The sequence below is a fragment of the Scomber japonicus genome, chromosome 23 (assembly GCF_027409825.1).
Source record: "Scomber japonicus isolate fScoJap1 chromosome 23, fScoJap1.pri, whole genome shotgun sequence".
Classification (NCBI taxonomy): Eukaryota; Metazoa; Chordata; class Actinopteri; order Scombriformes; family Scombridae; genus Scomber; species Scomber japonicus.
The window spans coordinates 15,202,540-15,216,012 of NC_070600.1; the positions used below are offsets into that span (position 1 = coordinate 15,202,540).

The 13,473-nt window shown below is 38.3% G+C and overlaps 1 protein-coding gene across 1 annotated transcript in view; it reads left to right on the plus strand.

Moving 5' to 3' along the window:
• col7a1l (collagen type VII alpha 1-like) overlaps window positions 1-13,473 on the plus strand; it is a 54,428-nt gene that overhangs the window by 37,288 nt on the left and 3,667 nt on the right. Inside the window, 26 exon segments of the mRNA XM_053313784.1 lie at window positions 1,671-1,709; window positions 1,804-2,304; window positions 2,458-2,493; window positions 3,922-3,948; window positions 4,068-4,127; window positions 4,451-4,576; window positions 4,865-4,936; window positions 5,045-5,080; window positions 5,591-5,650; window positions 5,994-6,038; window positions 6,137-6,172; window positions 6,352-6,387; window positions 6,620-6,676; window positions 6,774-6,845; window positions 7,073-7,144; window positions 7,249-7,284; window positions 7,367-7,447; window positions 7,527-7,580; window positions 7,686-7,739; window positions 7,843-7,905; window positions 7,986-8,048; window positions 8,282-8,398; window positions 10,249-10,326; window positions 10,977-11,030; window positions 11,133-11,181; window positions 12,253-12,477. Coding sequence (XP_053169759.1) covers window positions 1,671-1,709; window positions 1,804-2,304; window positions 2,458-2,493; window positions 3,922-3,948; window positions 4,068-4,127; window positions 4,451-4,576; window positions 4,865-4,936; window positions 5,045-5,080; window positions 5,591-5,650; window positions 5,994-6,038; window positions 6,137-6,172; window positions 6,352-6,387; window positions 6,620-6,676; window positions 6,774-6,845; window positions 7,073-7,144; window positions 7,249-7,284; window positions 7,367-7,447; window positions 7,527-7,580; window positions 7,686-7,739; window positions 7,843-7,905; window positions 7,986-8,048; window positions 8,282-8,398; window positions 10,249-10,326; window positions 10,977-11,030; window positions 11,133-11,181; window positions 12,253-12,477 — 2,149 coding nt within the window.

Consider the following 13,473-nt stretch of genomic DNA (forward strand, 5'->3'; position numbering starts at 1 on the left):
GACTTAAATCTCACCTGAATGTTTCTTAAGATCCTTGCATGCCTTGGAATGCAAATCTTCTTTATTTAAACTTAACACAAAAGGTCTGAAAGTGATGGACAAGTGCTTTAATAAAATGAAGGATGGGCTTCACTTCTTTCTACGTGTTATAATGTAAAGTATCCTTTAAATAAATCATGATTTAAGTGATAGAAATTAAGCACTTGGCATCATATTTCAAGACCTTTTCTTCTGTCTACTTCCTGTGAAAATTTCACCAGTGCAAAAATGTGCACATGTTTGTCTAAGGCTAATGTGTATATTATGGGAATGGAAACATGACAGATTCTATAATCCACGAACATTACCAAAGCATGAGATAGAGCAGCATTTTTGAGCAGCATGCTTTGAGCATGATTTCTCTAAAGCTTGACTGAATGGGAATGATCAGAATTAGTAGCAGAGTTCGACTCTTCAGGAATTATTTACTAAGAATAGATTCCTGAGAGTTACTTTTAATACTTTCTCTCTCTCATTTTTTTAAACAGGACATCTCTTAAATCCAGAGAGACTGTGACTATAGAGTTGTAAGTTTTCATAAGAAAACACTCTACATGGTGAGAGTGAATAAACTGTGAACTGTATTGCGGGTGAGGAGCCCTGAACCTGACCAACGTTTCATGAGGGGGGACTTCTTTTCACACAGCGATGATGTCACTCACCCAAAGCCAAAGCCGTGCCAAAATTCATTCCTTGTACTGGGGCTTTTTTTATTTTTATGTAGAGCTCTATATAAAATCAGGCGCCACTGTTAGACATGAGAATTGTGACCTCGTGTCCAAGTTATAGTCATTCTTCAGTTTGTTTAATGTAAACTCAAGTGTAGCCTTTACTTTACTTACCTTGTCTATGATTCCTAATTTATTTATTAAGGCAAATATTTCTGTGTAACAAATATCACATTAGGTAAACCTTGCTCAAACATGTGCCACAATTTTAATGCATATCTTCCTTGTGTCAAATTGTACTTGTACAACTTTTTATTTATTGAAAAGCAGACAGGTGTGATGTTTTACCTCCCTAAATATTTTTGAATACCAGTGATATTATTCTGAATATTGAAATACTATAAACACTTTTGTAGCCAGATCAAACACTTTTTCACTGGTGAACATTTTCTCAGTTATTACATTGTTGTGTCTGTGTTTAACCTCTCTGTGCATGTATCCCTCAGTAAAAACATGTTAAAATAACTTCCTAAGCAAGTCTGTGTCTTTATTTTTTTTTTGTTATCATACACATCAAGTTACACACAGTGTCATGGATGTTCATGATAGATAGAATTACAGTCATTAACAGTTCTGGGGACATGACAGGTCCCTCAATCCCTGATTAGGGTCAAGAAAAGCGCCCCCTGGCCCAATTCTATGGTAAGTGTCACCTGGTATTATAGAAGACAAATTGATGACAATGATGAAATGGCAGAAGTAATCATTATTTATATTTTAGGTATTCATGCCAGGTGCTCCAGGTGGAAGAAATCGCTTCATGGAGGCACAAAAAGTAATTTTTTAAATACTAGATATTTCCAGTCTTTAAAAACTCAAACTCAAACGGCACTCAAATAAAATATGCAATTTCATGGCTATGGTGAACTGCATGTGAGATTTACCTCTTCATTGTAATTTCAGTATTTGTCCTCTGGAGCTCAAGGTTACAACAGCTGGAATGTAAGTCTACAATCCATGAAGTAGATAATAATTATATTTCCAAAGAAAAAGGTTATTACTCATATGGTTTGTGTCATGAAACTTGTTCTTCTAGATGAAAAAGCAAGGAAACCCTGACCTTCAAACAAATACCAAGAGTGGGAGCCAACAGCAGAGATGGAGACAGCGATACAGTGATATAGAAAAAGAGATTGATCCAGAAACGCAGGGTGGAGAAGTGGAACAGGGTAGAATTGAAGAAGTAGAGGGGAGGGAAGTGGAGAAAGAGGAAGGAGTAGAACCAGATGGATTTAAAGAATCAGGCCCTGATCCAGTTTATGGCGAGGAGGAGATGAGCGGGGACTATGACTGGGAGACAGATGAGGACATAGATCAAGAGAGGGAAGGGGAGGAGGAGGAGCTAGAGAGGGAGAGAGAGAGGGAGAGATTAGCGATGGAGAGGGAGAGGACAGAGCAGGAGGGGGAAAGAGACTTGGAGAAGGAGAGGGAAGAATGGGAGAGGAGGAGGGCGGAGATGGAGAGGGGGCAGGGGGGGCATTATGATGAAGAAACTGGGCAGCCATACCCATATCCTCCAGAGTATTTTAACCTCAAGGTAAGAAACGATAGAACACTGTATAATCTTAACACACTCGCCATCATAAAACCCTTCATTACCTGTTATAATTTAAAAATAGATCAATTACATGTCCAGTTTAATTATGTAAAAGTTAATTATTAACTTACTGTATATTTCTTTTTGCAATAGGGACAACCAGGTGAGAATGGAAAACGAGGACAAAAGGTGAATAAAACTGTTTAAAATCTGATGAAGCTGTGATAAACATAATTATCCTGTTACAGCCACATACAATCAAAAAAAGTTATGATGGGAAACATTTAATTTTGATTTTTTTTTTCTCAACGACAAGATCTAAGAGAAAAGTATTGTTCAAATTTGGCAAGTCAAATTCCAGGTTTTAAGTCTGATTTCTGTCGCTGCCAATTATGGTGAATGGATATTTAGTTAGTGTTGCTCACTGCTTTGAAAAATAACATTTAACAAGAGAAAGGGTTTGCATCTATGCTAGGAGCTCTGAGAGGCTGAGTGACAATGATAAAATGCTGATATTTAGTAGGTAGTACCCAGCCAACATAAACTTATGAAACACTAAAATACAGTTGCAGTGGTGAAACATTTGTTAAACATAAGAACATAAGAACACAACATCTTACATTACATTGCCAACAAATAACTTCTGAACCGTGCACTACAAATAAAATCAGCCACACATAAGGTTCCCGTCCTGAAATGTATAATAATAATATTTCATCCAGAAAAACTTAATCAGAAATAGAAGACAACTACAGTAGCACTAAACACTTGTGCAGTGAGGCTGATGGGCATGTCATTTCATCACAAACCAAAGTATTGGACAAATTAAGATTTTGACCTGATGATGATGATGCTATGAAATTCAGTGGATGGCCAAAGTTATTACAATTCAACACCAAATTTCATGGGAATCAATCCAATAATAAGGGTTGACACTGCCATGCCACGGGCCACACCATGAGCAGAGTTTAAAGTTTCAATGATGAACCCCACAACACAATGCCACAGTCCTCCATTGTACTGGTGTGGAGGCAGAAATTTCAGAGACTGAACCTATGTACATAACAACATTACTGTCTTTTGGCTAGACACCACTAGAGGGGAGAACTGTTGTTTTGTCATTTGTGTGGGACCCTTTAAACTGAAACATATCTTCTGATTGTCAAGATTCGCTGATATCTTCCTACTGAATATCCTGATTAAAAGCATCGTTTTCATCATCATCCCAAGATCATAGAACAGGAATGACAGTTGTCACATGAAATGTGCCACCAGTTCATAAAAATATCATCGTTGCTCTCCCCGCCTACCCACATTGCGTCAGTAAATGACATCAGAGCTTAGGGAGAACTTCTCTCCTGTCTCGCCTGTCAGTAAAGCCAGTCGAGCCCAGGTCTTTGATGTCCCCTGCTCTATTTCTGTTTGACTGTGAGACAGTAGATTAAAGCAGACATGAATAATTCCCCTTGTTAAACATACTGACAAGTCTGCTTATACTTTTGTGGGGTTTTTATTTCAAATTCCTCTCTGTTGGCTTATACTGGTGCACGAAAAAGGATGTTTTGAGGTGCACTCCAACTTTATAACAGATATATGCTCTTTTCATCCACTTTTCAGGGTGAAATTGGCGAAAAAGGGCAAAAGGTATGTACAAGGTTCATGTATAATCATGATTTCTATGATTTCTGACAGAAAATCTTGGGAGTTTAGATTGTCATTTAAAGGCACAAAAGTGAAACATTTTGTTTGTTTTGTGTGTTCAGGGAGAGCCAGGCATTGGTCACAGAGGGCCAGAAGGCCAGGCTGGTCCTCCAGGCCAGAAGGTAAAATTCACTGTAAAAAAAAAAAAAAAAAAAGGAATGTACAAAGCCATGGTCATTTTGATTGACAGGTCTAAATTGACTTTCTCATTACAATTTTAAATTGGAGAATTTAATTGGCCCAAAGATTCATTTGCTTCAATTGTGTATGAGCATATAAATTGATAAAGACCTGAAGTACTTTATTTGAAAGCAATTATTCAAGAGCAATAGACAAGCTGAATAATAAGATTACATGAAACAAGTGACCTTTAACTGTGTTTGTCTGCCAACACTTTTCTTTTTTTTTCTTTTTTTCTTTTTTTTCTCTCCATGCGTTAAAATAGGGTGAACCAGGCAATTCAGGGCCTCCAGGTGCTCAGGGCATCCAAGGTATCCGTGGTAACCCTGGCTTCCAGGGTATCCCAGGAGTTAGGGGTCTCCATGGTGACCCAGGAAATCCAGGTAGAGAGGTACATCATCTTATATCATCCTACAAGTTAGAAGACAGGAGAATGAAAGTATGTACTTATCTATTTATGTACAGCACTTTGTTTCAGCTGTGGTTGTTTTAAAGTGCTATATAAATAAAGTTGAGTTGAGTTGAGTTGAGTAAATAAATGATGTTTGAGTGTGAATGAAATTAGTATAATATGGAGAAACAGGTGTAGAGAAGGTTGTGACATTTGGTTTCAAAGAAACTGTATTACTTCACTGTATGAAAAGTGGAGCAAGGCCAGATTGTATGTGTGTTGATGCAGGGAGAGAGGGGTAAACGAGGTAAAAACGGATCACCAGGAGCCTCTGGACCTCGAGGAGCACTAGGACCTCAGGTTAGCTATGCATCCTTTACTTTTTTCCCCCTACATTTTTATACCTGATTGCAAACTGGAATGAAGGTTAACCATATTTTTTGCAACTACTGCATCTCTCTAATAAAGGGTCCTCCTGGTGTGTCCGGAGTAAAAGGAGAAAAGGTACAAATATTTTACAAAATACATTCTCAAATCCAATTTTATTCCCAAAGGTTTCAACTACATATTGTTTCTCAGTGAATAGATTTTCTCAGTTGGAGGTTATTTTGTTGATGTCACATTTATAGAACTTCAATCGCACATTTGTGATGGAGGGAGATTATTATGACGCCAGTGTCTGTTCAAGGATGTCATCAGAGAAACACTTAGCAAGTTGTACCTTTGAGAATTAATTTTTCTAAGGTCAAGAATGAATCATGATGATATCACATCATGTTATTTCATTTAAAACTAATGGTATTTTGCTCGGTATGAGTTGGTTATGAGGCAGCTTCTCTGTAACAAACCAGCAGGTTCCACCTAGTTAAAATTAAAAGTATTGATGTATGCATGCAGAAGTCACATATTTTTGTAAGAAATGTGTTTATACCATCATAATTTTACAATTGTGTTTGTTAATTCTAAATAGTGCAATGTATAAAATGTTAATTACAACTATCTTATTCTCATCAGGGTGACAGTATTCCAGGAGAGCCTGGGGGCAGAGGGTTGTCTGGCTTCCCTGGGAGAAGAGTGAGTTCAGCATCAGACAACGTCCACTATTGTGTATCAGTGATGCTGAGCAACATTTTTACCAGGTTTAGTTGACAGTATGTGTAGTTTTAGGTAAAAATTCCTGTTCTCAGCTCATGTTATGTAAAACATCACACATGCGCTGTGATCAGCAACAGGCAGCATAGCATAACAGTTTAGGATTGGGTATTATCTGCTGGGATCTTCTGTCATAGTTTTTGTCATCTCTGATGTTTTGCATTCAAAGCAAAACAAATGATGACTAGTTTTATCCACACAACACATAACAAACTAACATAACAGTAATGTTGGCTTATTGTGTTAAATACTTGTTTTATTTCAGGGTGATACAGGGACTCCGGGTGTTAAAGGAACTCCAGGAAATATTGTAAGTGTGTCTTGATGGAAAATGATCTGAGAGCATTTTAATTCCACTCATGTTCACTTCAAGACAAAATTTTTCTTTTGCATTCCCTCATGTTCTAGGGTCCGAAAGGCTTGCGTGGCAACAAAGGTGAAAAGGTGAGTTGTTGTTACATAAAATATCAAATCTTTACCCGTGTTAATATGGCAGCACTTACTCACTAAGTAAGTGAAATTGTAGTATAATTTTGCAAATTATGCAAAATGTATTTTGTTGACACCTGGAATTCAAATAATCATGTTTGGAGAGTTATTTAAAAAAAGATCTTTCTTTTCAGGGTGACCGTGGGTTACCTGGAGTCAGAGGAGAACGGGTATGATGATTTTCATGTTGGTCTATTGGTGAAGCACAGTTGGTTTATTTAACTTTGGCACTGATGCATCACAGGTGCACAACAAATAGCAGCATGGCTTCACATGCAGTACTGAATATCATATAAGATCAAACATAAACACACAAATATACATAAATGCATATTAATTGCTTTATTTGTTGCAAACTATATTGATTGCACCTCATATTCACAATTTCATTCCTTTCTACAGGGAAGTGTGCTTCAAATGCAAGGGCCTCGTGGATTTAAGGGTTCCAAAGGGGATTCGGTGAGATCTTATATAAGTTGTCGTCATCCTATTACGATTGTTGTACAAGTGAAGTAATGTGAATAAAGTGTTTATTTTCCCATTTGGTTTGTTTCAGGGTGAGCGAGGCCTACCGGGTTTTGATGGAGATAAAGGAGAAAAGGGTGAAGATGGTCCCCCTGGATTCAAGGTACTACATCTTAATGCTTTTCCCCATGCTTTTCACAGTGAAAAGTGAAAAGTTAATGGTTCAGTGCCATGACACCTCAACAGTGACATCACTCTAGTCATGTTAAAATCTCTGATAAACCATTAACAGTTTGTTTGACACTTAGATGATCATCAGTGACACTGAATTTGTCACCTGATACAAAATCAATGTCATTATTACAGAAACTATTTTAACTGTTTTGAAAGGGCGTTAAAGGTGATGCCGGGACTAAGGGTGCGTTGGGACGATTTGGGGCACGAGGACCAGTAGGCCAGAAGGTCAGTAAGAGTTTATTGTAATTTCTCAACACTGCAACGTTACTTTGACCATTCAATACTTTTTCTTTGTAGTACTGTGGGTGAATTTGTTTTCTTTCCTACAGGGAGATCCAGGCGAGCCAGGACTCAATGGAGTAATGGTAAACAGCACAAATAATCATACAGGAGCCAATATTATGTATTACAATGAGGGAATTAAATAATATCTATGATGATTTTAAGGGTCGCAACGGGGATCATGGAGTAGATGGAACCAAAGGGGAGAAAGGAGACATAGGACTGGAAGGCCAGAAGGGCAATCAGGTACAGTGGGAAGCTAAATACAATATGATAATTTGCTCATTCAACATCATATTACTTAGTTTTGTTTTTGTTTGTACAGGGTGACTCAGGGGAGCCAGGCTTACCAGGAGCCAAAGGGGAGAAGGGAGAGAAGGTCACTTGAGCAGATACTCACACTTGTCTTTCTGTTCCCACTGATTATTTATCCTCCAGACTCGACTGTTGTGCTTGTTTTGATATCTGTCATATGCTTTCATAGGGATTCAGAGGTTTACCAGGTCGCATTGGGAGTCCAGGTCTGGATGGAGATAAGGTTAGACCTGAATTAGGTTGTCTGATTAGACCACAGCGGTTCTGTCACGAATCGTGATCGTTCTTTTCATGTGATATGTCAACATTGTGTCTTTGCAAAACAGGGAGATACAGGCTTATCTGGAACCCCTGGCATACCTGGACTTAATGGACTCACAGGGCGCAAGGTATATCCACATATGTGTTCACAAACATTTCTCTTCATCTTTTTACCAAATGTAAACAAATGTGTGATATTTCTTTATAGGGTGACAAAGGAGTAGGAGGGACTAATGGTGTTGATGGAGAGCCAGGAGAGAAAGGGGATAAGGTAAGTAAATTAACAGCAATATCACTAGTCATCATTAATCCAATTCCACTATTAATTATGTGTTCACAATTCAGTTCCCATTAAAAATTGAAATTGAAATTGAAATTCACTATTTCAATATTTCTTTTTTAGGTTGTGTAAACAAGCAGGAAAATGCATTTGTATCTTCCCCTGCAAAGAAAGGAACCATAATGTGTTCATTTACTCCCAAACATTGTTCTTGCTCCGTCCAGGGTACAGCAGGTTTCCCAGGTTTCCCAGGCTTTAAGGGGTCAGCAGGGATTCTAGGAAGGGATGGGGATGAAGGACCACCGGGATCCCCAGGGCCCCGTGGGGACACAGGACCAAAGGTTCAATATACCTGCTTTCTCTTGGGGATATATACGGCTGAGTTTGTATCTTTGTTCTGCAGTGATAATGCATTACTGTGCAGATAAATGGAAAGAAAATGGATATACATATTACAGTTTAATTATCTCATTGTATCGTGTATTGTAACTGTTCTCATAATCACAACTTAACTGCTCAATTTTCTCTAGGTGAAAATGAATGAGTCTAGCTGTTCTCTTCTGACAAGCATGTATTTGAATGTTGTCCCTCTAATTGGAAGGCAATGCCATCTCTGCCTGTCGGATCCTCATTACAGTAAAATTTTTGATCCATGATCTCCCCTGACATTGTCAGATCTGTCAGGCTGAGATGACAAGGATAGATTCACAAAGAGATAGTTGGACATTTTGGGAATACACTGCCTCTCTTTTTTGCCAGACATGATAGATACCACTCTTTTATCTGTCCATCTGTCAGACAGTAGCATAGTATAAAACCGGAAACAAAGGGAAACAGCTAGCCTGGCGTTGTTCAAAGGTAATAAAATCAGCCTACCTGCAGTGAACTTCCTGAAGTCACCACAAGGTTGCCTGCAGAGAATCAAGGAAGTCACTGCAACCAGCCAAGAAATAGTCCAGTACCAGCAAATTTTTACACATCAGTTTTTGTACAGATTTACCAAACAAGATATAAAGCGTTAAGAGGTGCTGCTAGATGAATTTTCTGCTGTTTCCCCCTGTTTCCAGTCTTTATGCTAAGCTAAGCTAACCGACACCTGTTTTCATATGAACACATGAAAATGATATCAACCTTCTCATCTAACATGAAATGAAAACGGTATTTGATATCTCAAGAAAAATAACATGATTAAGCCTTCATCTCATATAATAGGTAGCAATAAAATGTAAACATGCACATCCAACTTGTTTCATGAGTTGTAACCTTATAATGACTGTCTTAAAAAAGGTTGATGCTGACCACTCCTCCATAGACTTTTTTTTCACTAGATGGTGCAAACCAATTATATTGTTGAAGTTTATATAGAGGGAATACTGTTTCCATGTTTTTAGAGAGAGTATTCACCCAATCACAAGCCTAAATACCACTATCAGAAACAGAATTGTACACTCATAGTATAGTGACAGCAGTACTACAGCACTGTAAAGCCAAAGCTACTATAAAGTTATATATACGGTACATTATTTGTACTGACGGTACTTCATGTCTATAATTTATATGAAATAGATCTGCGTTAGAGATATTCACAGGACAAATGAGTCTGTAGTTAGGTCTTGCAACACATTGAGGTCATTGTCGATCAGTAATGGGACGTTAATAGCTATAAAAAATATACTTTGTCACTTTAAAAAAACATACAATGCAAAAAGTCCAGCTTACAAGAAAAAAGACTGAACACAGTGGACAGAAGGATGAGCTGAGCTTGATTACAGTCATCACCACATCTGCGTCTAGCTCAGAGAGAATGGCAGCATGCGCTCTGTACACTGCAGCAGTGGATACAGCAGAGACATGTCCTTAATTAACACACACACACACACATACACAGAGGTCTATTTCTGTCTCCAGCTTTCAAGTAATATCTTACTCAATTAGTGCCTTTCAGCTACAATTACTAGACTCTCAGTGTTGACAGAGAGTGGCTGGAAACCTCTAATGAGGATATTCGGAGGACGGACCTAATTGGGAGGGGTCTGTCGTTTGTACCTTTCAGAAGCATAAATGGATGAGCAGGGATGAGTTGTGCTGCATTGCGTTTTTTTCCCCCCTTGTTAACATAAAAGTTCTGTGTTGAAGATTTAAAGAAACTTATAGAGTGTTTTCTTTGTGTGCACTTTTTTATGTGAAACAGGGAGACAGGGGCAGAAGAGGGAGACCGAAACCATGTCAGAGGGGACTACCTGGCACTCCTGGAAAAAGAGGAGAGAATGTAAGAGTCATATATGAACACACACCCATTCACTTCTTTCCCACCAGCTCTCCTCTGTCCCAGTCACTTCTGTAACTCAGTGGATCTTACCATGGAGGGTTTTTACTTTTTTACTTACATACTGAAAAGTTAAAGAATGTTGTGTGGGGTTTCTGTTTTCTTATGTATTATAAAAAAACACCTTTTCATTGCATAAAATATTTTGTGAGTATTCAACCACAGTATTAGCATGAGCCAGCTCACACTCATGTTGTCAATACCAACAGAAATTTTGTTTAGAGCTGCATAAATAGACTTTTTTGGCCACTTGAGAGCAGACTAAAGCTGTGAACACACAATGACATATGATAACCTTGTTGATAAATTGATATGGTGAATATGGTAATAGAATATATAGTTGTCTATTTACACATTCAGCAAACATGGAGCAGCATTATCATTCATTTGGAGTCATGTTTCTTGTCACCTGGTTAATATAAGTCCAATATTAACTCTACTTTTAGCTCTGTTTTAGTCTCTGCCAACTCCTGAGGGAAATATCTGGCTCTCCAGGCTCTACTGCCTGGAATCAACGTTATTAGATCAGCAAGAGTAAACAAAAACTGTAAAGTTGTTGGTGGTATGAATGTGTAAATGTGTTTTTCTTGTAGGGTGCATTGGGGATTGATGGAGCAAAGGGGGCTAAGGGAGAGCCTGGACTCTCAGTATGTGTTTAACACACATTGACACAATCACATTTTTTAAATATACTTTGCAAAGTTTGGAAGTTAATGAAATTATTGATTATTGTCCTTTTCTGTGTCAAGGCTGACAAAGTGAAGGAGCTGGTCACCAAGGAGATGGCAGAAAAATGTGGTAAATGTGTGTGTATGCATATGTGTGTGTGTGTGTGTGTGTGTGTGTGTGTGTGTGTGTGTGTGTGAGAGAGAGAGAGAGAGAGACAGAGAGAGAAAGGGTCCACATTTGTGTGTGTGTGTGTGTGGGTGTCATATTGCATGGACATTTTGAACCCTCTATGTGTGCTTGTACTTGCATGTGCATGTGCATGTGTCCAAGAGTGAATAAACGTGTGCCCCCAGATAGACCTACATATTTTGTAAGTGTGCGTGTGTGTGTGTGTGTGTGTGTGTGTGTATGTGTGTCAGTGTTTGTTGTAGAGCTCCTGCGGCAGCAGCATGGCACCCGTGTGTGTTGTGCCATCTGTTATGTTCTCTCAGAGGAACACACACCATGGTGCCGGCAACAGTAGAGCCATTCACAAACACAAGACTGCCATTAAGTAGATGCCTCACCAAGAATCCACAACACTTACAAAACACTTAAAGGATGATTCAGCTTATCTTCAGCCTTTCTGCCATTATCAGAACTTGCTCATAAGTTACTTCAGTTTTGAGTTTCCTTAGGTGTTTAGCAAGTCTGAATGCTGATATCCAAAATTATTAGCATCATGTAATTTGCTCCATGATTTTAATCCATCCCTTAATAAACTGCAACTTTTATGCAGTAAGTAGCCAGTTTACCGTTTATAGTGACACACTGTTCCTTTTCAGACATGTGTAATCACCTTTTGTAGGGGATGATGTGATGAGAGAATGTGTTTATATTTGTGGGGAAAAATGCATAGATTTCAGCATGAATAGCCTACTTACTGACTGCTTGTTGAAACCACATGTCATTATACCACAGCATATTTAGTGAATGAAGTGGTGGTCATAATGGCACAAACTAAGAAACTAAAGCCTATGTTGAAACTACTTGAAATTTTGATTTACTTGCCTCAGACACAAACGTCTGTCACTGAATCCATTATTTCAAAGGTATGTTGTTGCAAGGAAAGTATAGTTTAAGTTTTAACTAAAACAACATTCTTATGTGGCGCTTCTACAATCAATGAATGTGGATGTGAATATGTTTGGATCATTACAGGGTTGGAGTACAAGTTAATGGTAAAGTCTGAGGATACAAATGGAACAACCACGGTGACCAATGATAAAAAAGGGGCAAAAGATGTAGTAACATCAGTTTCTCATGACCTCCATGAGGAAGAGGTGGAAGATGAAGGTGAAGAAGTGGAAGAGGAAGAATATGGAGAAATGACCAGTCCTGCTCCTGTGATCCTGGGAGAAAAAGGGACCCCACCAAACCGCACTGGTAATAATAATATAATTTAATATACACGTGACACAAGTAACTATCAGCAGCATCCACACCTCTTGGCTAAATGCACAGCTGAGACTAAAATATGATTTTCAAAATTACTCTGTTGTACTCTGTTGAACTTAACAAGACTATTTGGCGACTAAAAATGTTACAATTAACTTTGAACAATTGAAAACACACTGTGAAATAGTTATGACTATACTCTGTTAGTCTGGGGTTACAACATGGATACATTATGTAATCAAAGTTATTACCATGGAAATGAGTTATCAATCATAACGCAGCCATGCCCTTAAGCATACCCTGTATTATCATCTATTTTCTATTATTGTCTATACTCTAAATGGGACCATAATTTACTGAATGAAGAAGACTTGAAAATAGTGATTGAGATAATAAACTCATCAGGAAAGTGTTTACTAATGTAATAAACCAAGTGAGAAGTAGGGTCATTGTCTCATAGATTTCCATACAATCTGACTTCTTTTTGAAGCCACTGGAGTTTCCCCCTGCTGGTCATGAGAAAGAAAGCAGATGTAAAGCACTTCAATATTGGCTTCACTTTTCAGATCAAGAGCTACCTGCTTGGTCACACCATTCAGTTGTGCTCTATAGCACCATCCTTAGGGCAGCTTGCAACTACACTTAGAGATATATTGGGACACTTCAAACACAGTTTCAGTCAACAGTTTACCCACATTCCAAATGGACACCTGACAGCCAGTGGCATGAGTCACCAAAACTGCAACATGCAAGCTGCCATTAGCAGCAACATATCATTTGATCCCCTTATTGATTTCGACACATTACACTAATCAAATTACTACACTTGGGCCCATGCATGAGCATGCAAAAGCAATACAGGCCACTGTATTTTTATTTGTAAGTGACAGTGATTTGTGAAACATATGTTTACCACCATTTGAAATCTGCTTGTAAATAGTGCCTGCAAATTGTTTTTGTGAAATGGACCCAAAGTGTTATGTG